The following is a 26,300-nucleotide window of genomic DNA, read 5'->3' on the forward strand; positions in this document are numbered from 1 at the left end:
GCAGTACCTGTAATACCTACAGCATGTTCTAATCGCTCTAATAGGATATTATGGTCGACAGTATCGAACGCTGCACTGAGGTCTAGCAGGACAAGCACAGAGATGAGTCCACTGTCAGAGGCCATAAGAAGATCATTTGTAACCTTCACTAAAGCTGTTTCTGTGCTGTGATGAGCTCTGAAACCTGACTGAAACTCTTCAAATAAACCATTCCTCTGCAGATGATCTGTTAGCTGTTTGACAACTACTCTTTCAAGGATGTTTGATATGAAAGGAAGGTTGGAGATTGGCCTATAATTAGCTAAGACTGCTGGGTCTAGAGATGCTTTTAAGTAACGGTTTAACTACAGCCAGCTTGAAGGCCTGTGGTACATAGCAGATTATTAGAGATAGGTTGATCATATTTAAGATTGAAGCATTCATTAATTAATTAATTCAAATTTTATTTGTGAAGAAATTCATAAAGTCATTACTAGTTAATGTTGAAGGAATTGTTGGCTCAACAGAGCTCTGACTTCTTATCAGCCTGGCTACAGAGCTGAAGAGAAACCTGGGGTTGTTCTTATTTTCTTCAGTCGGTGACGAGTAGTAAGATGTTCCAGCTTTACAGAGAGCTTTTTTTAATAGAGCATCAAATTGGCTTTCCAGGCTAAATAATGATTTTCTAAATTAGAGAGACACCATTTCCTCTTCAGCTTATGAGTTATCTGCTTTAAGGTACACATTTGAGAGTTATACCAGTGAGTCATGTACTTAGAGGAGCTACATTATCTAGAGTTGTACACAGTGAAGAAGTAGAGATATTAACAAGATGATCAACATCAGTAGTGTTAAGCTGCTCTGCACCGTCTTGGCGCAAGGCGTTGAGGAAGATAACAATGGATGAATTATATACTTAAACTTAGTTACAGCGCTTTCAGAAAGACATCTACTGTGATGAAATCCATTTGCCACTGCTGTGTAGTCGATTATTGTAACGTTACTGGGAAATCATTAGACAAAAGAGGGTTTTCAGAGTCTACATGGATGTTAAAGTTACTCACCCACAATAATTATTTTATCTGAGCTGAGCTCTAAATCACAGAAAAAGTCTGAGAATTCAGAAAGTCTGAGTAAGGCGGACGATAGATAACAACTGGTTTTCCAGTTTTCCAGCTAGGGTGGACAAGTCAGGCTTTCAAATGAATGTAAACTCTGCACAAGGCCTTTGGTTGATTACCAAGCTGGAGTGGACGATTTCTGCCACAAACCCCACCTGCGCTTCGATGATTCTAACAATTAGTATAACTCAGGGGCGTTGATTTCATCATACTGTAACCAATCAATTTGTTGATTAATGATTAAACTATAAAAAATAAACTATAACAATAACAATAAAAAGAGCTATATCCATTTTTCTGCAATCAAACCTCAAGTGCAACCAAACCTGGTCACCATCTTTGAAGGAATCATTTTAAAGACATCATGGCCTTAATATTTGAAACTATGATTTTGTTTAATGTGAGCATCCACAATTTTATATACGACAGAAAATAAGGAAAAGCAGAACAGACGAACTGTTCCTGCATTAGTCATATCCCCTCATATCTGTTTTTTTCAGTAGCTTATCAGTCATCTTATCTGCAGTAACATCAAACACAATGTGAAATACCAAACACAGCTTTACAAACAAAAATATCTGTATAATGAAAGGCGTGTCACGTATAAATTAATGCCTCAGATCCAAAGAATAAATGCTCGCGAACCACTTTTTCTGTCAGTCTACTCACTGATTTAAAAACCTTTTACTCAAAAGCAACAATTACAACAATGGGTTAGTGTGACAGACTCCGTCACAGTTCTCTATAATTTCAGAGAGTGAAAATAATCAAAACACGTGTGTTAGCTGTAACAGTAAAGATATAGCTGGGAAATGGCTCGTGCCTAGTAACTTTCCAAAACAATAAATATCAGCATGACTTAGTAATTCTCCATTTCAGAGGAACTAGCTATTAAACCTTTCAGCATTGTCACTGACGTTAAAGCCGCCATATCTGCCAAGAAGGGCTGTCATAGAGTAAAAAGACCAAACAGATGCCTAGGTTGAAGATGGGTGTAATAATTTCACTGTACAATACCATCTTAGCAACACTGATAAGCATCAATCTTATTGATATATGTTTCCCGTTGGCCCTCACGTTCACAGACGAGCTAAATGCTTTCAAAATGTAGGCTTCATGTCTGGAAAGCCACCAAGCCTTTATTGACAATATACAATTTAATGATTAATTTAAGATGTCTCTTAGGCGCACACACATTCATTATATGGTCGTCGCACATACGCACACAAATACAGGCAAAGGCTTGTGAGGAAACCAGATACAAAATGGCCGGAGACAGAGAGGCAGGCAGGCCAAAATTAAAGCCATGAGTCTGAGAGCTCAGAACTAATGACAGGCTGCTATGCCAAGGAGGGGCGGAGAAGAGAGGGATGGAGGGACGGAGGGATAAATAAGCAGGACACTCTTTGAGGGGCTGTAGTTGCTGCCTGGATCAGATGAAGCGTGACGAGAAAGAAAGAGAGCAGAATGGAGGTAATACTTCCAACATATAAACAGGAATGAGATACAGACGATGAAGAATGGAGGTGGACAATGACTGAACTGGTGCACAAAATGAGAGCAGGAGGAAAAAGAGTAAGCCACAACTGAAGTGAAAAGACCAAGAGATGAATAAAAAGCCTGGAATGGGAAGAAATATAAGGAGAGTCGTCAGGTTTACAAGTGATCAGCAGAACAGAGGCGCTCAGCTGGAGGCAACAACTCTAATAGCTATCCAATACTCCTATAAAAGGAAATAGATACACACACTCGCACAGACACATACGGTATATTGAGCTGTTTAAGCTCCTGGCTAGAGCACAATGAGCTCAGGGTCTTTTTAGGAAAGTGGAGCAGGCCTTGGAAGGTTTACTTTGCTTATTACACTACGATTAGTTCACAGACACTGGCTTTGTTTGGCTGCTGAAGCCCGAGGTATGCTCCACCTGACTAACAGCCTCTCACAAATACACCCATGAGCAAAAACACATACATGCATACATACATGCTTTTCATCCACAGCTCTAAGTCAGACACTTGAATATAAACATGAACTGCCCTTACTGACCCTTGTCAGTGGACACACACAAACACACTCTAAACACACACACCGACACTCCCTTGTAGTCAGAAGCCTTTCCAGCCTCTTGACCTGGGCTGACAGCACCCTGTGTTCTCTCCCCACTGTAAAGAGTCCAGTGATAATGAAGCCAGAATGGAGCATTTGGACAGAATCACAGCTGGAATACAGCCAGAGCCACACTGAGCCCATCTGTGTGTGTGTGTGTGTGTGTGTGTGTGTGTGTGTGTGTGTGTGTGTGTGTGTGTGTGTGTGTGTGTTTGTGTGTGGACAGACCAGAACAATAAATGTATGTCTGCGTAGCCAGGCAGGGTGATGGATAAATACACATTTAATAACAGACCAGTGAGTGAGCACAGAGACAGGCATGCAGCTGTTTCAGTGGCTCAAAGCAGATTAGATCCGTGCTGATCGGATCACAATCACAGGGATCAATATGTGATATGAGTGCAGAGCAGACATCTGAAGGGCCTCTGTCAAGCAGCAACACACCAAAGGAATCTGTGGTAACTATCTCAGGGAGAGGAAGGCTTAAAATGCAGATTAAATCAGAATATGTAATGGAAAAATAAACACAGCGCTCTGTCAGTATTGAAATATTATCTGCGACCCTTATTCAGAAATGCTTGGTCAGTGCTTGATTATACAGTACAGCACGGCCAAACCAAAGAAAAGTTACATTTCTCTTCACAGTATGCCTTTAATCACGCATTCTGTTACTCCTTTTCAGTTTTACTTCAGTTCTGATTCAGCAAAATCTTCTTTGGCTTTTCATGTGCGCCCAATTTTCCAATAAGTAGCTTTCTCAGCACTATTGATCTTAGCAGTCCATCCTCGTTGTAGTCTGTCTGTCAACTTTATGAAGTAAGATAATCAGAAAGTACCACATGCAGTTTCACATCTGTCATGACTTAGAACGTGTGCTTCACACATAGGACGTGTGAGTGCATCGATTTATTTTTAAACAGTGAGAAGCGGCCTCATGCAGCTGAGAAAAGATAACCAGTGAATGCACAGTGGAGCATATTTGGGTTAATGTTTTTGTAACCTCAATGAACTTCTAGCCTAGAAGTCTAATCTCATAACAGGTCTTTGCATTTCTACAACCCCCAAAAAACGGACCCACAGTTGAAGAAAAGTGCATTTGATAATCTACAGTGTTCTTGTTGAGCTAGCAGAGACATATACAGAAGAATACATCTGCATAAGGAGACAGACCCAAGAAGGATCAGTAAAGGATCATAACTATCCTGCACTGGTAGCTGTAATAAACTGTGTGCACGTGTGTGTTTGCACCTTCTCCCACAGCGATGGTACACGGGCATCATGGATACAGTTGAAGATCTCCTCCAAGCTGGGTGACATCACTACTAAGCCTTTGATCCCTTTCTCCAGTTCCACCAGAGATGATCTAAAACACAAACATACACAGTTACAGTAAAACTGTGTCAACTGTGACAAAATGTGTAAAACATTTGATTGATAGGTGTTTAGCAGTAACTAGCATTGAGCCTTTTGAAATTACTCTTCGTCTTGCACATAAGCACAAGAGCAGGATGGTGAAATCCAAACTGCGTCTAGGACAGAAACAACCGCGCTGTAATACTAACGCAGCTTCAGCTGGGAAAGCTGCAGTGACAGCATGCTAACACAAAGCTAGCCAAGAACCTAGACTGATGTTAAAGCTGAGCGCATGCTGAACCCAACTCAGCACGCAGAGCCTGAACTTTAGCAGGTAACAAAAGGAGTGATAAGAAGTCAGGCTTGCAGCGTTGTAGCATCCATTTCTATCTGTCTACAGTAGAATCACTTTAAGTTGTCTTTGGCTGGTTTTCAACTTTGCTTTGTGTTGTTGGCTTCGTGTTTATATGCAAACACTAAAAGAAAGATGCCCCTGAGTCCTCATTAGGATTTGTGCGGGTACATGTAACTGTCATCTAAGGTTTATTTTGTTAACTGGTAATTATTCTGTAAATTGATCTGAAATGCATCGTCTCATAATGACAAAGCAATGTAATGAGTAACGTAATTAATTACTTTTTCTGGTGAGTAATCACGTAATGTACTTTATGTTACTTTTAAGACAAGTAACGAGTAATGTGTAATACATGACTTTTCTTTTGGAATAACGGCCCCAGCACTGCCTAAAACACATCTAGGATTATTAGCGCTCTGCGACAAGACCACACCATGTTATACTTAAGTTATTCTATCAAGTGCACAACTTTCTGTTATTGATTTGTCTTTAATAACACTGGTAAATGGACTGATACCTATACAGCACTTTTGTACTCAACCACATTTATATTGCACTTCATTCTATGTGTTTTACTACTTCCCACTGCTTAACTGTTCCACATAGACTGACTCACACTGATGCATGCATCAGGAATTCAGGATTAGTACGCTTTAGCTCCTGAGCCACAACATTAAGTTAAAAATAGAAATAAATAGCATTGTTTTATAACTTAAAAAAATATGAATAGCTGACCCAGCCAAAAATAAATATGAATTTCTGCTTTTTTAATTTCTGTTATTGTCTTCAAACTGGTACAGAGGCTAATTGGAAGGAGTGAAAATCAAAAAAATCAAACACGTGAGAGAAAGCACTTTTGTTAGCAGGGTCTGAATTATTCAGTGAAAATAAAGTGCAATTATTCAGCTGTGAAACTGCACAATTTTAGCCTCAGATTTGTTTTTCTACCTGATGGCATATGACACCTACATTTAACTCATTTGAAACTGTAGATTTACACATCAAGGTACAATAAAACAGACACACACACACACACACACACACACACACACACACACACACACACACACACACACACACACACACACACACACACACACACACAGAGTTCATACTTAATGGTGCTCAGCAGAGAGTTGTATCTCTGGATCTCTTGCAGCAAGACCACATTAAGAGGTGAAGGGTTGTCCAACAAGAGGGTTCTCGTGCCCTCGCATTCAATGTATTTTGGGATCTTTACACGAACATCTGTCAACAGCTCTAATACCTAGAAACACAAATAAAGCAGATATAACAGGTTCATTCCCAGTAGTAAAATACACACTCCAGGAGAACCAATATAAAAGTGGTGATAATGAGATTTTACCAATTAGACTGTTCACACTACTATAAAACTACAGCATTTAAAGCACAGAGACAAACTGCCAATACCTCCAAGAAGGATCCTAAGAGATAATGTGCCTTTAACTTGACTTTAAACAAAGCAGAAATAATAAACAGAGCTATATCTGAAAGCAAATCCATGCACGGGTGATTAGATATAATCAGATCCATCAACATTCAAAAGCAGCAGCTAAGTGGGACCAGCATGTGGGACTTGTGTTAGAAGCAATTTAAAGTTGTGATAAATGCTCTGATCTTGATCTTGCACCACAACAGCACTCTGCTAATAACTAACAGAACAGTTTTTTTAAATTTAATTTATTAAAAACAACAAAACCCAAATAAACAGTATAATGTCCTAATAACACACAGTTTCAGTTTTATAGAATACAAACCTTCTGAGTCCTTTCCTTAAACTTCAGGGTGAAGCATAAGCCATAAAGCACAGATTCCCAGATCTATATCTTATTACACTGATGACTGTTAGCCAGTGTTATGTAACTATATGGATGTCTAAGCATTGCTGGGAAGAAATCTGTCAAATATGGCTGTCTGGAGTCACGCAGACAGCCTTTTTCAAGCAATTACTAACCATTAACTGGAAAAAAGAACATTACATTTCCCACGTTCTACTACACATACTTTTAAAGAGAGATGATGCCATTCAGGCTATACGGCCCAGTACACTGATTAACTGTTAAGCCCAGCGTTAAAAAACAAAACAAAAACAAAACAAAACAAAACAACTTTATTCAATATGCACATTATTACATTTTGTAGTTTCATCCCTGTTCTCTCCTCCCAACTTGTTTCACCCTCACCTTATCTTCTCTACTACCCCCAGCAGCAGTCTTGCTGGTAACCTGGGGCTGCAGGGAGAGCAGGGTGTCAAACACTGTCTTAGTCTCAGCGATCTGGCTTGCAATGTCAGCATTAGGGTGCTGGCCAAATAGTTCTGGATGCTCTGTGGATGGCATCCTGTCGATATATTCCTTGTATAAAGCCTGGGAACCGTCACGGGGGATGTAATAGTTGGTTAAAGTTGATAACCTGACAGAGAAAAAGGGGTTAATAATTATATATATATATTATATAAAATGCCCATCAGCATAATAACAGTGCAAAAAAGACAACATCATCATAATACATATGATAAGATTAAGTGTTCTGTTGGGAGCAGCAACATGAAGTGGTAGTAATTTCCTGTGCTTCAGATTGCCTCAACACATTAGCAAACAATCGTTCTACAACTACTCCTGCGTGAATGGAGCACTGAAGGTTTGTATTCTAAGCCTCAAAGATTTCACTTGATATTTATCTAAGGGGAAATCTGAGTCTTTGGGTAGAAATGATAGAAACACACGATTTGTGAAGCCAGTAAATAAACAGAGTAAGAGATCTTGACAGCACTCGGTGTATCTGCTTTTCTTAAGAAGTGATGACCTTGCTGTCCTCTTGGTGGTGCTAGCACTCTGTGAGCAAAAAGGTCCTTCAGAAAGTCTCAGTTTGAAGCAACAGTTTGCATCAAATATGGGAAATGTTTAGGCATCGGTACTTCTGCAAAAGTGCTTTTGTTTACCAAAACATATTTAAATTATTAGCACAGTGCACTGGTTTGAAGCAGTTACTAGTATACTTGCATTAGCACACTGAATAATATCTTACTTGAAGAATGGCTGGTTTATGACAGCGTCACAGAAGTAGTCATTGATGTATGTGGTCAGAAGACGTCTGTCCCAGTCATCGGTGACGTGACCTCCATAGTTGACCCCAGCAATGAGGTACTTGAGTGCATCCCAGGGAATCTCCTCATAATCATTCAGGTACAGACTGAGTAGTTTCTCACTCACCTGGGAAGTATTAAGACAAAGAGCTTAACAGACTGGGTTTGAAATCTGACACAACACATCAAGGACAAGTGCAAAACTCTCTGGAGCAGAAAGAAAAAAGAAATGTTAATGAATCAGTCTCACACACCTGAACTAAGTTCTTGTGATTTGCATTTTGTTGTACTTTTGTTTACTACATTATTGTTCTCTGACACAGGAGAGCATCGTGTTGTTAGGAAAATAAAATCAACTACCTGCATACTTATTATTAATTACTCTAAATTAATGTGTTGTCTTTAATAAAGACACACGTACATTTATCCTAATCAATCAATCTTTTTCTTTACATACAAAACCATGTGATCTTCACTACATCAATCAGCAGATGTAAACACAAACATTATCACTGCACTAAACATTTGTTTTTCTGTCCTTTCCAATAGCTGTCACAGTTTTTTTCCTGTATCAAATGAATCTCTCACCTCAAAGTCAGAATCATTAAAGCCATACACAATGTTCCAGCCCATCTGTAGAAACTTCTTCCTTTCCAGAAGGATGCTGTGGAAAAAGCAGAGGGAGAAGAGGAGCTTCCTGTAGAACGCGGGTTTATTGCAGCTGTTGAATTGAGCTTCTGTCACCAGCTGGTAAAGACGCTTCATGTTGGCTTTAACACCCTGAGAATGAGAACGGGAAGTGTTAAGAGTTTAGAGCTTATAGTTTCAGTTACGTGTAGCGTGTAAGTAGTGACAAGTAAAACTCACACATACAAGAATGTATATATTGTATGACTGTAGCGACACAAAGCTGTGTCTGTGAGTGTGTACCTTCGGTGGTTCAGTGGTCATCTTGATGCCAGCCTGCAGGATGGTAATGGGAAAATCAGGGTGTGGTGAAGAGCTGAGCCAGAGCCTGAAGTCTGGGTGGGGCTTCTGCAGCTGTAGCTGCTTAATCAGCTTGTCCAGCTCAGGCATCCATGACAGAGACAGGTGACAGTTGGCCAGGAACACCCAATGACCTGAAAGAGTCAGTTCAGTTTAGTTCTACGTGTAGATTCCTATTTGAGTAATCAGACACGGTGATCGTTAAAAAGCAAACAAACAAACATAGCAACTGGTCTAGCACCGTTCTTAATGCCCTCCTCTATCATGCTCTTGGCAATGGGAGCCTGTCCCTGGCCCAGAGACAGAGCCTGGAAGTGGTTGCTCATCCCAGAAGCCTCAGCTAGCTGCAGCAGAGCGCCTGTAGGGTCCACCCCGGGAGACAGAACAAAGATCAGAGGAGTACAGCTAGTTGATTCCTCCACAACCTAAGGAGAAGACAAAGATGGCACATTCATCAAAAAAGCTGGAAGAGAGTGAGACGATTTTAAAAAAAAAAGGCAACTTACTTGACACCTAACAGTAACTCTGCAATGGGATTTTTGGAGATTTTGACACTTCAAGCAAAAATTCACTTGCAACTAGAAAGATTATATTAACAAGAATCCAAACCTTTAATCATGATACTTGGAAAAATATCAGGAATTAGTTTAAAAAGACCTGAAACTCACTGATTTCATGTCGAGTACAGGTGGTTCCACAAAGCGAGAGCCGAGGTGTTTAATGATGAAGGAGGTAATGCAGAAAGAGACACGGTCGGGACGCATAGCACGCACTATCAGCATTTTCTGGAACTCATTACACTTACTCTCCCAATCACCTAAAGGGGGAAAAAATGTAAATCTGTAATTATACAATTTATTAGGAGTGATGCATAAAGACAAGAAGAAAAACAAATAGTCAAGTAATTAAAACTGTTGCACAGCAGTAAGAAAAAGCTGACTTTCTTGCACATCAGTTCACCCGGCCTCTCAGGAGAGCACGCTCAGTCAGTTTGCTCACAGTGAGAAGACTTTCCTCCATAAGAACAAAAATGTACCCTCTATAGCACATTCAGACCTGGAAGTGGAGCATTCTCTGGCTCAGAGCTGGTGAACCAAACGTTCCAGTCTCGAGAGGATTGTTCAAAGGAGGACACGATGCCACGGAAGCCGGGCAGCTTATCCAACTGTGTGATGTTGTCCCAGCTGGAGTCTGCCAACCAGCTGGTAAATGGGTTATCCATCTGCCCCTTCTTATCAAGAACCTACAAGCATCAATCAGTCAATCATCAGTCAGTAGTCTAATTATCTCATCAATATAGGATATATAGCATATACTAAACACACTCATACACCCTACAGGTCTTTTTGAGGGATATTAGCAAATCTACTGGTGAGGAAAGCTTTTACCATCAACAATGTGTCTGTTCTGTTTTTCTTACAATTCCACCTCGAAGCAAGAAGTTATACTGATCCATGTTGAGTTTTCCGGCCACCTCCAGAATTTTGGCACACATCTGGAAGCTGAAGAGCAGCTTGTGAGCCTCAAACAGACCACGACACGTGTACCTGCCCAACACAAAACCACGCGTTAGGAAGACTCACCAGGATACAGCAGCAGTAGCAAATGATGAAGTGTACGTTTCTGATTAATTATATCAAAATCTTACAGGTGTACAGATCTTTCCACAGCAAGTTCAGATACATATTACATGCCCAGTGTGCAGCATATCACTACATCAGCTCGCTCTTTTATCAAGTAGAACTGTTTATTTATGCATCGTATACATCATGTAACACACAGAAGCAGACGTGATTTCAAAACAATGCTTACTTGTACACTGCGTATGTGTGATAATCATTGAGGTTGGTGATCCTCTCCTCCAGCTTCTGGCTGCGCTTGCTCTTTTCTATGCTGAGGTTAAACAGGTTAATGTAGGCATCCAATGAGAACTGGTACATGGGGTCAATGCGGCCCATGTCACTTAGAATGAAGAAGAGAATAGAGGCTCGCTCAGCACATGGACGGTAGGCCTGTCAACACAAAAATATTAAAGACTTTTTATTATCATTTCCAAACAGCATGCAATAATAAAGAAATGCTACATTTACTGTAAGACCAAGCAAAGGAGGACAATCCCCTCTCCGCTCTCCTGAGACCTGACCTCTCTTGCAGAGTCGATCTTGAGCTCGGTCTGTTCACTGCTTTCCAGCTGTTTTGAAACTTCAGTGGCTGTCACTTTGGATGCCTGCAGGGTGTTTACCAGCTGCACATCGTCCAGCAGCGAGCCAGTTGACTCATTCAGCAGTCTGGTAGAACAGACATAAACATACAACAATAAAAATAAAACAACCCCCCAGCCCAAATACAAAAACCTGCTCTCATTCATGGGTAGAAAACCATCTCATTCCTTGGAAAGAATTTCCTTTCGAGCTTTCGAGAACTGCATGGCTGAAAACATGAGTGATCACCATAACAAGGTGATATGCACAACTTGTGATCTTTAAGATATTAATATATATACACTGTATACAGATATTTAATGCTGGGTAGGGTCTTAATCAGTTGCTCTTTCTCAAAGTACTTTTTGCCTGAAGTACTAATAAGAGAATAATGGAAGTTGACACTTTTTCCGTTCCTTTATATAATCCTTGGTTCTTATGGAGGTACAGTAGGCATGGCTACTTTAACAAACATGTTATAATTACTATTACTGGTACAGCTGGTGGTAATAAAAGACTGGATCTAAACTGAACATTGTCCATTATGTGAGGAAAATATTGATGAAGAAGGACAAAGGTCAATGTTTGAAACCTGAGAATCTCATCCTCCAGGTCCTGCAGGCTCTTCTTGCCAGAGGCAATGCTAATCACCAAAGAGTCTTTCTGCTCTTCCAGCTCTGGACGCTCTTTACGCACCACAATTCCCAGTAGCTGGGCTTCTAAACCCTGTGTGCATGCATGCAAAATACACAAAAATCCCAGTGACAGGTAAATTAAGACGGCATCTAATACCTGAAACTGCATATAGACAAAAATTAGGAGTTATATGGAGTTATTAAGTAGCCAGAACATACAGAGGACACATATGGTTTCACAGACATGCATGCTCACCTGCTCCTTAACAGCAAAGTTTACTATAGTGGTCATTGCAGAAATCTCTGGGGTGTAGTGGGGGTTAGACAGCTTGGTGGTGATATAGAAGCGGAACTCAGCACTGTACTCCACCTCCTTATCACCCAGCTTCAACAGCAACCTGCCGCCTGCAAACACGTAGATGCATAAACATAATGAATTCATATCCATCCATCTATCCAGTGTCCTCCACCTGTCCTAGAGGCACACTCACATTCATTTAGAATTATAAATGAACGGTCTTTAGACTATGGGTGGAAGTACCCTTGCAGACACAGGGAGAACATGCAACTCCAGACAGAAAAGTCTCCACCTGGATTTGAAACCACTCAAACAGGTAAAAATTTATTTCACCAGCTGCTATTTTAAAGTGTGACTTTGCCTATGTGTGCGTGTGCATGCATTTGCATCACACCTATGCATGTCAGGGACTTGTTGAGAATTGGGTTGAGAGAGGGGTCCAATTCCTCCTGGACATTCTGCAGCAAAACAGGATTCCCAAACTGGATGGCATTCTCCAGCACCCGCAGGTAGTCTGGCATTTGAAAATCGATTACTTTGAGACCCTGCGAGTTTGGCAGATAAGAGACAACAACAACACAGCCTGTCAAACACAAAAACATACCAACAGCCTCAGAAATAATTCCTCATTCATAATCATTAAAAATGTATTTCTTTATATTTATAAACTCATCTGAGTTGAGATTTTTAAATGTCAGTGAAGTTCATCTTATTTGCTTTGTAAAAAGTACTGGCAGGCAGTCTTCATAGGTTCAGTAATTACTTGAGGGGGATCATGAGTATGTTGGTGCAGTGAATTTGAGATGAGTTGTGATAGTCTCAGAAAAGTAAAAGGTCAGCTCAAATAAGGGAAATGCATTGCTACCAGGCACGGCAATAAAAAAAGAAAGAAGAGAGAGGACAGCTAGAGTTAATGAAAATGTATCTACTAAACCTTTATGGGCAGTCAAACAAAGTTTAGTAATGTATTTTGAGTTATATTTGAGGATGTAATGTTCCCACCCAGCACTTGGTGGGAAAGAAAGAACCCAGTTCTTACCCTTGATAGTTCCATCTTTTTAATCCACTTCAAAGCTTGGCCTTGAGGGTCCACCATCAGTGGCCATCTTGACAAAAAGAGCAGAGAAAGATATAAGAAGTTGTATTTACACCTTCACACATGGTTTGTAAACTGTAAAACATACATGCACAACTCTAAATCCAGAAAAAAAACGAATAAAATGAGATTCCCCAAAACTAATAATAATAAAACTTATAATAAGATACCGAATGATGCACTGACCGGTTTCCACGGGTGACTATAATTCCGTTCTCAGTAGAAAAAGCATCAGTGGGCAGGCCCTGGATGTTCCAGTCTCTCACCACTGTGGGTTTGGACATAAAAACTGCAAAACTGAATCCTGGTGTACATGCGATCCCTAAGCCCCTTACCTGAAAAGAGTGTAAGCAGATATAGAAAGAGAGAGAGAAGAAATAAAAAACAAGAAAAATAAAAGAGTACAGTATACATGGGTCATTCAATTTTAAGAGGGCATTTTTTTCTTAGACGTTCACTAGAAGTTTACTGCACAGTAGGATTTACTGGGTGCTTTAACAGTGTGTTTGGCTGCCTGACCTCCTTCATCCAGATTTGAAGCAACTCCTCTCTATAGTTGGAAAGGAAGGGGCCCATGTATGAGAGAAAAGAAGCTGCCAGCAAACAGTCTCCCACCAGATACCCCATATTTTCTTCAAGGCCCTGAAAAACACACAGATCTGGATTACATAAAGATGCATGTGGGTTTTTATGTTAAGTATTGTTCTTTGCCATATTTTAAGTAGTATTTTAAGTTTAGACAGGTGAGTGGGTATGTGTGTGTGTGTGTGTGGGGGGGGGGGGGGGGGGGGGGGGGCGTACAACAACTCTCTCCTCCCAGCGGACCCTCTCTCCAGCAAGTCCAGTCACCAGTTTGCCAGCACGGTCCAGTTTCACCTCCATCTCATCTGATTTCTTCCTCAAACTCTCCTTCATGGCCAGCTTTTCACTGTGCTGCTTTTTCAGCTGCTCCAATTTTCCCCCCAACTGCTCACAAACACATGCAGATCGATTATAATAATGGAACGCCATTATGCTCTTTTGCAAACTGAGCTCTCATCAATCAAACGCTTATATCTGTCTGGTGGTTCCATGATGTACTGGTTCTTCATACCGCTCGTAGTTTGTTTTGAGCCTCGGCCAGCGCGGCCTGCTTCTCTGCTAGCTGGGCCATGGCAGCATTCAGCTGGGCACGCTTTGGTTCTACTACCCTGTAGACACGACCGTACACCTGGAAAAACCATATAAACATTCATGGATTTAGTTTTGCCCCAGACTTTTTCTCATCATATGTAACGAAGCTTCTTTTTTGTTACTGTTCTCATATTCTACTTTCTTGGGCATGTGCTTTCTTCTTTTGCTGTAGTGTGCTTAACCTGCACTGTGGATGACAGTGTCTTTTGTTTATCTACAATCCGTTATATATCGCCATGTTTAACTATAACCAACTACCACTTACCATATGCTAGCAGGTCCACGGTGACTATTGTTATTTGTAAGTATGTTTAAAAGTGTGTGTGACCGTGTGTAGCGACCTCTTACCTCCATGGCTCTGACCCACATACAGAGTGACTTGGCAGCCAGCGATACTTTGCCGATGATCTCTGGCTGGAAGTCCACTTGCTTGCAGTACAGGCCAATCTTCTTCAAAACACGGTCTGATATATTATCTTTGTCAAAATGAACCAATGTTTTGATGAAGTTTCCCTCACCTGCCAGAGACACATGACAGTCAGTTAACAATCAATTGCTGTATTAAAGATGAAAAAGAATGAGTACATTTAACCCCTAATATAACATTTACAATCACCCTTTTTCCTCAAAAAAGCTGATTGTAACTGTGGACTGTAATTCTCTGATTGTGCTGTACTCATTTTCACTACACTACAGTTTTGCCTGTTATTTCTGTTCTTTTGCCAAACTCTCTCTTCAATTAATTTCTGCACTGCTGCTGTCGCTCACCCAGCTGTCTCTTGGCTTCTGCCCAGGTTGGCTCTTTCTCCAGAAGGGTCATAACAGCATGCATCACTGTCTCCACCAGTGCAGGAGGACGGCCGTATGATTTGATTTCTGTCATGTCCTTCTTATTCAGAGACTCCAGAGCCTATGTGCAAAAACATCAATGTGTGGTTGTTAGAAGGCTCAGTCGTGTGAAAATCCAATACAAATAAGACATAAAACACATGCCGAGTGGTACTCGTAGCAAATTACTCACCAAACCAGACAATATAATGAACAAAGTAAGCGCATACATGTTATTCCATGAGAGCAGTCAGCGGGACAAACATACCTTCATGGCTTCTTCCAGGGCAGGCAGGGCCTCGTCCAGGTCTCTCTGTGCATTCTCAGCCATGGCTTTACACTGCAACTCTTCTGCCCCGATTTTCTCATTTTCATCACTCACCGTCTGAATGCAAGCACACATGTGAGTGAATGTGAGTTCAACTGTTATTATTTATTCCGTTTTTTCAGTAACAATCTACCACATAACATTTCAAAAAAATCAGTTTTCAGTTTTAATTCAAAAGGATCTTTAGGTGACTCGTGGAAGTAACCCACGCAAATATTACTTCAATCTCTGCAGTGAGTTATGTTCATGTACTGTAGCACATACCTTCTGTTGGCTGTCGGCTTCTTTCTTTTGTTGCACAATGACGGACAAATATTCATCACACTGTTTCTGGAACTCGGCAACCTGCTTTTTGGCCTCCTCGAGCTCTAGAGACATGGCCTCCACTTTCTCCCTCGTTTCACTGATTTTCAGAAGGCCGTTACGCAGCTTGCTCACCTGCTCTCCCAACTCACCGCGTTTCTCCGCCAGCAGTCTGGATCGGCACAAACACATTCGCAAACAGAAGCCCGACAAGCTGATTTTAACAGAGATGCGCATTTAGGGAATGGAACGGGCAAGCAGAGCTATTTAACCACCAAGGAAGCGCAGTAGAGAAGAGTCAGACAGACTGCAACTGTAAATACCCTCAAACTCATAACCTACAACAGTGCAGTGTATCTTCATTGCTATCCAAGTGAGCGTAAAACACTTATGAAGCATTTCAATGTGGTAGGAAAAGTGGAGACAAGCAAAGGAGGAATTCAAAGGTAAAAAGCTGCTTACTTCTTGTATCCAGACACCAGCTCCAGGTAGTTTGTTGGTGTCACATAATTTTGTCTCCTCAGCTCCAGTTTCATTCTTTGGGAGACTTGTGCTACTGACTGGTGTGTGGTCACAAAGATACTGGCAACCTTTGTCTGGATCTAAAACGTCACACAGAAACGTAGAAATGTTACCTTGAGACAAATCATGGAATATCTTCTCCCCTCTGTGCTTAAATGCTCAAAGGTAAAAGTGCACATATGTCTCTTTGTGTGTGCATGCCTCACCCCTTCCACTGAGCCCAGCTCCATTCCGTCCAAGTACCTCTCAGCAACCTCCAGGAGGGCATCTTTGGGCCATTCACAGAACCAGTCTATAGTGGTGCAGTTAACAAGAGCTGGGTACTGGAGGATGCGGTTCCTGTAGGCAAACAGCCACTTCTCAACATTGTGCGACTGCTACACTGCACCGCTAATCGCAACAAGGGTTAAAAGGCCTACCACTCATAACAAGCTCTTCCCTTAATGCTTGTCAGTGAAGAGCTGTTTTTATCAACAAAAGAAAATGTGTGTTCATCTATTTGCTCACTACATGTTTGTGTGTACAGACAGCTGGCCGTTTGTCTCAGCACGAGTCCTTGCTCTAGAATCACTCAAATAACTTGACCTTGTTTATCTTCGATGACCCACTGTTCTAACTGCAACTTTGCAGAGTGGTGTAGGGACTAATCGCTCTGTAAAAGGCTGCCAGTTGATTTAAATGTATTTATTTACAAATCACCATGACTAAAATGATATCATAGAGGGTTTATTGTGTTCATTTTACTTGGAGTCACAAAGTGGATTTCTCAGTTTAAATACTGTAGCACAGCAAAAAACACTTTCATCCCTTTCTTCCTCCAGTCCCACATTTATTCAGTAGTTTAAAAAAATCTGGAGAAAAAACCCCCAAAAAGGGGGCAGGAACTTCTTGTCAGTCAGGATACATTACATAAATAGACTCTACCTGAATGGCTCTCCCACTGGACTCAAACAGAGCACAATGTGCAGGTTGTTCCTAACTCGCTCGATCAGGTAGCTGAACAATGAGTCAGGAGTCTCAGCCACATTGTCTTTCCTGGCAGACTCTGAAAGAGCATTGCATACCTACAGGCAAAGAGACAGCGTTACACACTGCATGAGGATATGAGCATTTTGAATCTACGCTTTGTGAAAACCGATTTCATTTACCCATATGCTACCTGTTGGCTTCATAGAATGAATAAATATGGTATGGAAATTAAATGATATGCCCTAGAGATAGAAAGACATACTGGCCAGATGAAAGCTATACACACCTCTACAAACTCGTCTGGCTTATATAGGTTAGGCACCTCTCCTGAACTCAGGATGTTATTGATATCCTCTAGGAAGGATTCGTCAACAATCTGGGTGTCATTGAACAGAAAGACTGTGGGCTTGTTGTCCACACCCGCCAAACGGTACAGCTTCTTGATGTCTAGAAGCCACACACACACACACACACAGACACACGCACACTTAAAATCCCTCACTGTACTAGTAAAAATATTCAACTTATGCAATGCTGACATCCACGAATTTCCTAATATTATTAAATTGGCATGTTTAGTTTTAGCTTTTTTCATTTTAACTGGAAGGTAGTAGACAAATTGCAGTTTCTCAAAAGTCTGCGAATGTAACGGTTGTGTGGCGGACCTCACCCTCTCTAAACTCCAGTTTGCGGTACTGCTTGGTGACTTCCACTTGGAATACCTGGTACTGACATATGAAGGCAGCTATCTTAGACAGGCTTCGCCGACCTGAGCCCCCGACACCTACCACCAGCATGTTGCCCCTGAGCTGACTGATCACTCGAATGATCCGAGTAACTGCAAAGGGAGCAGAAAGATATAACACATCAGCTTCACCGTGCCCGGAAATCCCAGGAGGAAATACAATATACAAACTAAAATTAGTGTGAGTTAGACAATAGTGCACTGCTACTGACTTAAATACCATGCCACAAAATAGCATGCTGACAGTATTGAGCGTGCTGATAGGTCCTTAGTCTCTCAGCTTTTAGTTTTGCTCTTTTTCTCTGTTTTTCAAAGCAGTTTCAAGATAGATCTGATTGTTAAAAGTGAGAAACCTTTAACAGTACAATGACTTGTGGGTGGAACTGACACTGTGGGTTGATGCATCAGGTGTATTGCCCTGTTTTAAACATGCATGCAAATGTGCGTGGTTGTGTGTGTTGCGTTTCAGATGTACTGTGTTCGATGGCATCTCTGAAGAGCACCAGGTTTGTAGGCACCACGCCAGGTGTCAGATTGTAGTCCTCTTGCTGTGTTTCCATGAACTTCTTGAGACTCTTCATGTCATGCAGGTCCTCATAGACAGACGACTCACTCATGAAATCACCTACCCCACAGAACAACAATAAACACATTTAAACAGTTTCACATATTCTGGGCTGGTAATGGACTTAGAAATTAGCCATCAACCCATGAACTCATCTGTGGGAGTATTTTTACACATATTGGAGAAACAATGTTTATGCACAGAATGCAAATAATTAAGTACCAAATATTGGCAGTTGCTTGTTCGGGCAGATGCTGTGGAAGGTGAGGTCAAAGAGTGAACCCAGTTTTTCCTCTAGGAGAGAAATAAAGGTATCCATATCACTGTGGTTTACAAGCCGATCTGAGAAAACCCTGAAATTGACAAATCACATCATCCAGATATTATTCTCTGTATACATGACAAAATTATACCCATGCATTTTAATTTATAAAGCACTGCAGAAAGGCATTCAAATACTGTGATCACCTGAAACATTCATGGATCCACAGTCTAGTAATGTTGGTTTTGGTATCATGGAAGTCTGGATGAGCTCTTAGTAAACCTTGAAACACCTACAAGAGATAAACAGGGGGGGAAAGATATATCACAGAGCATTTTAATTTCAAAGGTACTAAATAATTCACAGTTTTCATTAAAATCTGAATGAACTCATGAAGACTGTTACCTAAAAGTGATTTTAGGCAAGAAAATGTGTGACCAAGTAGATATGTGTTATTCTTACCAAGGTGAAGTTTAGTTAGTGTTTTATGGAAAATGCATTTTAAGCAGTCTTTGGTTGTACTATTTATGTGCCGTGCAACAGAAGTTCATACTGATGTACACAAATGTACCTTGGAGATGTCCCTGAGGTTGAAGAGGTAATGTATCTTGGCTGGAGTGGGAAGAAAAAAGGCAGTGACGCCATTATACAGCTCTAAGGTTGCCTGAGTGAGAAGCTTTCCAATGGGCTTCAGCTCCTCCTTAAACTCCTGGAGCTTTTGGTTGATCATGGCACTGTAGATGCACTTGATCTGGGAGGCCTGCATGCAGAGAGGAAAGGCAACAATATTCCCAAAACACAACATGCAGACATGTCAGTAGCATACCAGGATAATGCAGGTGTAGTGGTTACAACAGCAAGATAATTTCTTAAAATCTAATTTCATGCTGCCCAATTCACACATAAACCAGGCAAAGCAACTAAAATTTCAAGTGTTTAGATCCTGAATGCAGCATGGCTCCAGCAATTTTTAAAGCAAATTTAATTTAGCTCTTCTAAGGCAACAGAAAGCAGGGTTGAGATTGGAGTCAGATAACTGATGCTAGCTGATAAATGAAAATACTAAAAAGAGACGGTGATTAGAAGGGAGCGAAGAAGGGAGTGAACAATAAAACAGGGAAATTATAAACATGCCCAAAACTACAAAATAAGAATAACAAACACATAAGGGAACAAAGAGGGAGGGGGAGATGGTAGGAGGTAAATTAGCAGGGCAGCGCACAGGCAGGCTAGAACACAATTGTAAACTTGAGGGTGTTAGAAATGTGAAAGAGAACGCAATTTTACAGCATTTGTCATCGTGGCTATAATTACAATCAGGGTCATTCCTGTAGGGTGCCATGAAAAAAGCACTAACAAACAGAAAACACCAACAGGAGCAAAACCACAGTCAACACTGAAGAAATGCAAAAATGTGCCTGTGTAAATGAAGAAGGCATTACACAGAGAAAGTAAAACATAACTGCCTGCTAAAATATCACGCTGCTTAATTGTAGGAAGAAAAGACAGGAAGACATAAAGAGAGCAACACTTACATTAGGGAAAGTCATATTAATGAGGTTGAATCGACTCTGAAAACGCGGCGTGATGTGAGTCCTCCCACCACCAGGGGGCCCCATTGATGCTAGCAAGAACATGTCCTGAAACACAACAGAAAAAGTGTAGTGTCCTCTGCATATAAAACAGAAAACATTTCACATTGTCACACAGTTTAAACCAAGGCCCTTAGAAAGCAGCAAAACTATCTCTCCAATTATAACACGCCTCACTCATGCCTTCATTAAAACTCAGTTTCTCACCTTGACAACCTTTAGGGTCTGTTTCTTGCGATCATACCAGAAGCCATAGTCAATCCATAGGCGCAGAAGCTCCAGGGGTGGCTGGGAGCCAAAGAGGTCATGAGCCGGCATGTTGAGGTCATCTAGGAAGCATAGCAGGTGTTTCCCACCTGCTGGCACATACACGCCTTTGGTTCTCTTTTCTATGCGACTCTCTATAATGTCCTGGATGTTGTTAGAGGTGGTCTGGACAGCAAACGAAAGATGAAACGACGTGAATAATCATAAATCTTTAAAATATTTCTTCAAAGCATCTACCAGCTTATAACTGTAACCAGAACAAGTAGGCACTAATTAGGCCTAATTAAAGCACAGAGATAAACATCAGCACACACATGGCATACACAGCTAAACACAGACTATACAATGAACTGACCTGTGAAGACATGTTGATGGTAAGGGTTTTCCATTTGTTATCTAAGCCCTGCAGAATACTCTGAGCCACTGAAGTTTTACCAGTGCCCACTGGCCCAGTGAGCAGCACAGGGTAGTGTTTCAACACCAGAGCCTTAACCAGTAAGTTATAGCGAACGGTGTCCACAGTTGGAACCATAATCTTATAGAATGGAGCTCTGAGGGAAAAGACAGGGAGATACATAAATATGTCATAGATCCAGGTCACATAATAACATCTGATTACTTACGAAGCATTGTAGCGCCAGCCTTTTGGCAATTTATCTTCAAATGAAGCCCAGCATTTGTTCTTTGGGTCCACGTAGTACTCATAAACTGTGTCCTGCAAGAATTCATATACCTTAACACTTGACACAGGCTTGCAGGCGTGCAACCATCTACTCAACAAATTCATAGAATTGAAAGGTTTGAGTGATAATTGGGGAAAAAACAGGTTACTGTGTTGGTCTACTTGTTAAAATTTTGTAAAAAAAATAGTTTATTTACAATTACAAAATAAGTACACTTGACACTGGTTAATTCCCTACCTTTATTGGGGAATGTAATGAGGTTATAGAATAGAAGTTAACTCATTTCATATGCCATTAGTGTGTAAACAAAAATGTTCTCTGGAAGACCTTGGCAGGGAATGTTCCCTCCATCTCCCGTAGGAAGTTGTCCATCCTCTTGCGTCCATCCTCGTCGACAGAGGCACATATGGACCAGATAAGGCTGAAGATGAACCACAGTTCCACCATCCTACCCAGGCTATCTGTGTCTGAAGGATTCACCTGAAGATAGAGCAAAGGAAAAATGCATTTAGTTACACCTATTAGAGATCGACAATTCATCACTGTTGTGGTGCAATTACCCATGGATGGGATTACAATCTACATTTGCACTCTGCTTATTATACCCCACTGCTCGATGTAGCCAGGGAGTCATAGAGGCGGCAGAGAGAGGTGACGCCATTAAGTTCGGCGATGGGGATCAGCTCCTTGCAGTTGCTCTTCTTATAGTTGATCGTGCTCTCTATGTACTTCTCGAACAAGGGCTTCAAATGGTTCACTTCAGCCTGTGAAGTGACATAGAGTGACACATGGAAGTAAAGAGAACGGTGCCAGAAAAAAGAAAACATTACTAATCATACTCGTTAACTATACATACTCTTAACTGAAATGCATGTCCTAATGAGAGTTATTATGAGTGACTGTATTGTACTTTGTGTCGCTTGTTCAGCCAGGACTGCACAAAGGGTTTCCATCCCAGATCAGTATAATCATTGTAGACCATTCCACAGCGGGACACCGTAGCTGGAGAAGCCACTGCTAGATTCTCCACCTCAAATAGAAGAGACACCTGCAACAAATGAATTGTAGTTTTTATACATATTCACTAAAGCTGCATAAATACAGGAAGCAACTGGCAGCAATGTGGCAACCAGTAATTAGTCCATAGTAATTGAATGAGATCTGCGACTCAGCAGGTTAAATAACTGCTGGCAACAGGAAGAAAACATGACCTGAGATAAACTTTTCCCAACTTCCAGTCAACCGACTAAATTGACTACCACTGAGAGTGACAATCGCTGTTTGACATATAACCCAGTAGTGAACACACCTAGGGTCACCTAGGCAACCGAAGCTTGAAATGTTTGCAAGCAGCCAGCTGTCAGCTTCAAAGCTATGTGGACAAGTGAATCTCTTCCAGCGTGTGCACAGCTTTATTGTCAGCATGTGTGATTCAGCTCCCTCCCTCAGTTAATCAAATAAAGCACAGACGATTCTGGGTGATGATAAGCTGAAATTTTCTTCCATTTCATATGTGAGCCGGATAACAAGGATTAAGCCACTTGAATGCTGCTTATTTGTCTTATAAAACTAATCTTATCATGTGTTTGAGCTTTTGTTTTTCTGGATTTACTGAACAGAATCTAAAACAGTCTGGCTGAACAAAACTATTTTAGCCGCTGCATTTTTGCTGCTTTCCTTGCAGAAACTGATTCAAAACTTGGCCTTCTCACCAGCACACTGGAGCACTTGAAGAGGACGGCGCGACCATAAATGATATTAGAAAAAGTCAAAGGTCAAATAATGAAAAGTGCTGTTTCATGATCTGTTCTCACCTGCTCAGGCATAGAGATTCTCTCTCCGTTGATGAGCGTGAGCACTTTGTTGTCATCCATTACTGAGTTCATACTCTCAATCCAAAGTGTGTCAACTGGCCCGTCAAACACAATCCACTTCTCATCTGGTTTCTCATCTTAAGTGAGGAAAGAAGATATTATGACAGAGACGTGTGTAATAGCAACATTCACACTCACAACAAGAAGACAGTAAGAAGTCGATGTATTGTTTAATAGTTCATAAAAATAGAAGCACTGCCTTTCAATCTTTAGATCTCTCCTTTGTAAACTGGCTTCACACTTACACTGATGGCAAGAAACTCTAAAATCAATACTATGTAATATACATTTTGAAACCATTGTGTCATGGTCCCTGTGCCTCACCAGCGGATCCCGTCTTAGGCAACATGTGTTTTTGTTGTTTTTGCTCTCTCTCTCCCTTGCCGCGGCGGTGCTCATTATGGGCTCCCGCCCCTGGCCCACGCATCTGCCATCTCCACACCTGCTGCCTATCTGCGTAATTGCGAGTCCTACTTAAGATGGCAGCACTGTGCTACTCGTCGCTGGATCGTCGAGCTATCAGCATCAGTCGCTCAGTAGTTTGAGAATCAGAATCTGTGAGTTCTTTCTGTCTGTTCGCCTCTAACTAAAGTTTCATATCTTTCCCAGACCTTTCCCTGCCTGCCTGTCATCCCATGGACGAGTGTGTGGGTTTGTGTAACCCAGTTGTGGAGAGAGGAGAGTGATTCTTTGGAGCGCGTCTGATCCCCTTCCTTTCCCTCACGTACCCCGGAGCCCTGGACCCCCCTTCCAGCACGTTGTATATAGAATCACCTGGTATTGTCTGTATCAACAAACTGTCTTCTCTACAAGGATTTCTGGTCTGCGCCTGAGCCCGTTAGCTAAACGTGACACATTGTCATGAACAAGATCGATTAATTATTTCTCTAACAGCTCCAAAAAAAGGAATCATTCTTCTTTAGTGCTGGATCTCATTTTAAATTTTGACTATTGTAACAAGTGAAGCCAATAAATGTTTGTAAATGAGCTCACCCAATGTAAGATTATGCAGATAAAGCTGCACAGCATGCTGTAGCTTCTCAGTACTCAGTGAAGCTCCAAAGTGGCAGTATGCACACGTGGAACAAAGAACTTATTTTGTTTTCATCATGACTTAAAAAAAAAACTGAGCATATAAAAAACTTCCCTGTGACATTCAATTTCAGTCAGTTTAGAAGGTAGAACAGGCTATGGGGAAGAATCATCCATACAGTGTGTTTTTCTGGGGTTCGCACCTGCGCACGCTGATCTCATGAGGGATGACAGCACTCCATCAGTCCACTCGTTAGTAGAGAGATCATTCTCGCCATACAGCTCTCCTAAACTGAGGGCTTTGGGATTCAGAGGATAGTCCTGCCAAATGAGACATGAACGGTAAAAATGGAGTCATCTGCTCTGTTTTAAAATCATGGAGAGTAGCTTGTAAAGAAATGCAAGGCTTTAGTTAGATGAATTTGGCCAAACCAATGTTCATCAGTTGCATAAATACATTTTTGTTTTTACATTTTTACTATTGGATTTTCACTCTGTGTACAGACACCAACAGAAAAAGGCTCATAAGTCAGAAGGTTTGTGAAGAGTAGCCAATCTCTAATCATTCAGTGCTTGGATATATTGGATTTGACATGGTTATTGTCTGATATATGACAATATGAAAACTTTTTTTTACAGAACAGAAAAGAAAAAAAGTCTGAGCTCATTTTAAAATTGTTCTTTCTTCAGCAGATCAAAGTCCTGCTACATTGTTTGCAGAACATGTAGCAGAGTTTGCCAGATGAGGATCTCATGTATCATTTATAGGCTGTAAAAAACCCTAGATAAGTGAATGTAGTTAAATACAGATCAGTCATAAGATGAAATACACACTGATGTAAATGAGGCGACAGCGTTCTAATTTTGTTTATGTTTTGCTCTTTACTCTTTACTTTTTTTGTTGGTAACTTAATGGAACATTTGAATCTGGGAAATATTGAACCATTTAGATATTAATATGACACTTTGTCAGCTCTCGAGCATAACAAAAGTTTTAGTAAGAATTGGATTTCAGCCACATTATGATAAATATTAAAAAAGTGCCAGTGGTGGTGGAAAGTGAGTCTCCATGATCTGAGGTGTGGTTGTTCTCTATTACAGAGGGAGTTCATACTGTGAGTTTTCCTCTCAGTGATGGGCTTGGAGGAGCAAAAGGTCACACACTTAGAGACGTATGTGACTTCCAATTACTTCACTGAGAAGAGCTCTGCTGAAATGATGCTTCAGTGTCTAATGTGGAAGAAGTGGGAGGGTTCAGTCTGTCTGGGACAAAAACCTACAATGGACACAAGCTTTGACCTCATTTAATCAAACTGAAGCAAGCAGCCAGTTTCAGTCCCTTTAATTCATGTTTGCCTGTTTAGATCTAATCACTGCGATGCTTACTGCCTGTTCTGTAACTGCATGAAAAAAGAAAAAAAGAATCCTGTGACAGTAGTTGAAGAATTTTACCATTAAGAATACAAACTTCAAAGTCCGGCAACAAAACATTCTTTCTGATTAAAAAAGCAAGCAGTATTACAATTTAAAAAAAAGAAAAAAGAAATGCTTTCTTGTCTATCCTAACTAACCTGGACCTGCTGAAAGCCTGGCTCTCCTTTTTGATGCAGAGCAGTCATGGCATTCTGTAGGGTCCTCCAGGTAACACTCTTAGCACTGCCTGTCTTGCCCACCAGCATGGAGGAGTGTCGAGAGTTTTTGGTCTCATAAAGTTGGATGACTTTGGTCACGGTAAAGGGTGTCACCTGCAAACCACTCCGATTAAGCTCCTCCTCCACAGCTTCCTTCAACTGTGAAAATAAAGAGACCAAAGATAGACAAGGAGTCAGTGATCAGTGATGCACTAAGTGAGACTGCACATATCAGAAAAAAGTGATACATTATGAAAGATCATAGGGTCACATTTTTTAAACTTATTT

General features: G+C 41.0%; 1 protein-coding gene across 2 annotated transcripts in view; it reads right to left on the bottom strand.

The window, feature by feature from the left end:
• dnah2 (dynein, axonemal, heavy chain 2) overlaps positions 1-26,300 on the bottom strand; it is a 62,718-nt gene that overhangs the window by 3,221 nt on the left and 33,197 nt on the right. For both annotated transcript variants that reach the window (XM_012925011.3, XM_076881919.1), the window contains exons 42-84: positions 25,953-26,171; positions 24,585-24,702; positions 23,290-23,426; positions 22,386-22,523; positions 22,081-22,239; positions 21,803-21,955; positions 21,416-21,507; positions 21,148-21,343; positions 20,733-20,957; positions 20,469-20,573; positions 19,505-19,693; positions 19,140-19,225; positions 18,894-19,024; positions 18,582-18,731; positions 18,032-18,199; positions 17,648-17,808; positions 17,317-17,456; positions 16,599-16,731; positions 16,333-16,472; positions 15,832-16,042; positions 15,508-15,624; positions 15,180-15,321; positions 14,760-14,929; positions 14,332-14,448; positions 14,040-14,204; positions 13,758-13,880; positions 13,425-13,573; positions 13,182-13,248; positions 12,537-12,687; positions 12,101-12,249; positions 11,802-11,935; positions 11,152-11,296; positions 10,821-11,020; positions 10,429-10,555; positions 10,065-10,251; positions 9,677-9,825; positions 9,250-9,433; positions 8,952-9,142; positions 8,610-8,801; positions 7,964-8,148; positions 7,120-7,348; positions 6,031-6,182; positions 4,456-4,570 (exon numbers count right to left, since the gene is read on the bottom strand). In XM_012925011.3, the coding sequence (XP_012780465.3) occupies positions 4,456-4,570; positions 6,031-6,182; positions 7,120-7,348; positions 7,964-8,148; positions 8,610-8,801; positions 8,952-9,142; positions 9,250-9,433; positions 9,677-9,825; positions 10,065-10,251; positions 10,429-10,555; positions 10,821-11,020; positions 11,152-11,296; positions 11,802-11,935; positions 12,101-12,249; positions 12,537-12,687; positions 13,182-13,248; positions 13,425-13,573; positions 13,758-13,880; positions 14,040-14,204; positions 14,332-14,448; positions 14,760-14,929; positions 15,180-15,321; positions 15,508-15,624; positions 15,832-16,042; positions 16,333-16,472; positions 16,599-16,731; positions 17,317-17,456; positions 17,648-17,808; positions 18,032-18,199; positions 18,582-18,731; positions 18,894-19,024; positions 19,140-19,225; positions 19,505-19,693; positions 20,469-20,573; positions 20,733-20,957; positions 21,148-21,343; positions 21,416-21,507; positions 21,803-21,955; positions 22,081-22,239; positions 22,386-22,523; positions 23,290-23,426; positions 24,585-24,702; positions 25,953-26,171 (6,591 nt within the window). The remainder of the gene's footprint in view (positions 1-4,455; positions 4,571-6,030; positions 6,183-7,119; positions 7,349-7,963; positions 8,149-8,609; positions 8,802-8,951; positions 9,143-9,249; positions 9,434-9,676; positions 9,826-10,064; positions 10,252-10,428; positions 10,556-10,820; positions 11,021-11,151; positions 11,297-11,801; positions 11,936-12,100; positions 12,250-12,536; positions 12,688-13,181; positions 13,249-13,424; positions 13,574-13,757; positions 13,881-14,039; positions 14,205-14,331; positions 14,449-14,759; positions 14,930-15,179; positions 15,322-15,507; positions 15,625-15,831; positions 16,043-16,332; positions 16,473-16,598; positions 16,732-17,316; positions 17,457-17,647; positions 17,809-18,031; positions 18,200-18,581; positions 18,732-18,893; positions 19,025-19,139; positions 19,226-19,504; positions 19,694-20,468; positions 20,574-20,732; positions 20,958-21,147; positions 21,344-21,415; positions 21,508-21,802; positions 21,956-22,080; positions 22,240-22,385; positions 22,524-23,289; positions 23,427-24,584; positions 24,703-25,952; positions 26,172-26,300) is intronic.

This window comes from Maylandia zebra, linkage group LG3, assembly GCF_041146795.1.
Source record: "Maylandia zebra isolate NMK-2024a linkage group LG3, Mzebra_GT3a, whole genome shotgun sequence".
Classification (NCBI taxonomy): Eukaryota; Metazoa; Chordata; class Actinopteri; order Cichliformes; family Cichlidae; genus Maylandia; species Maylandia zebra.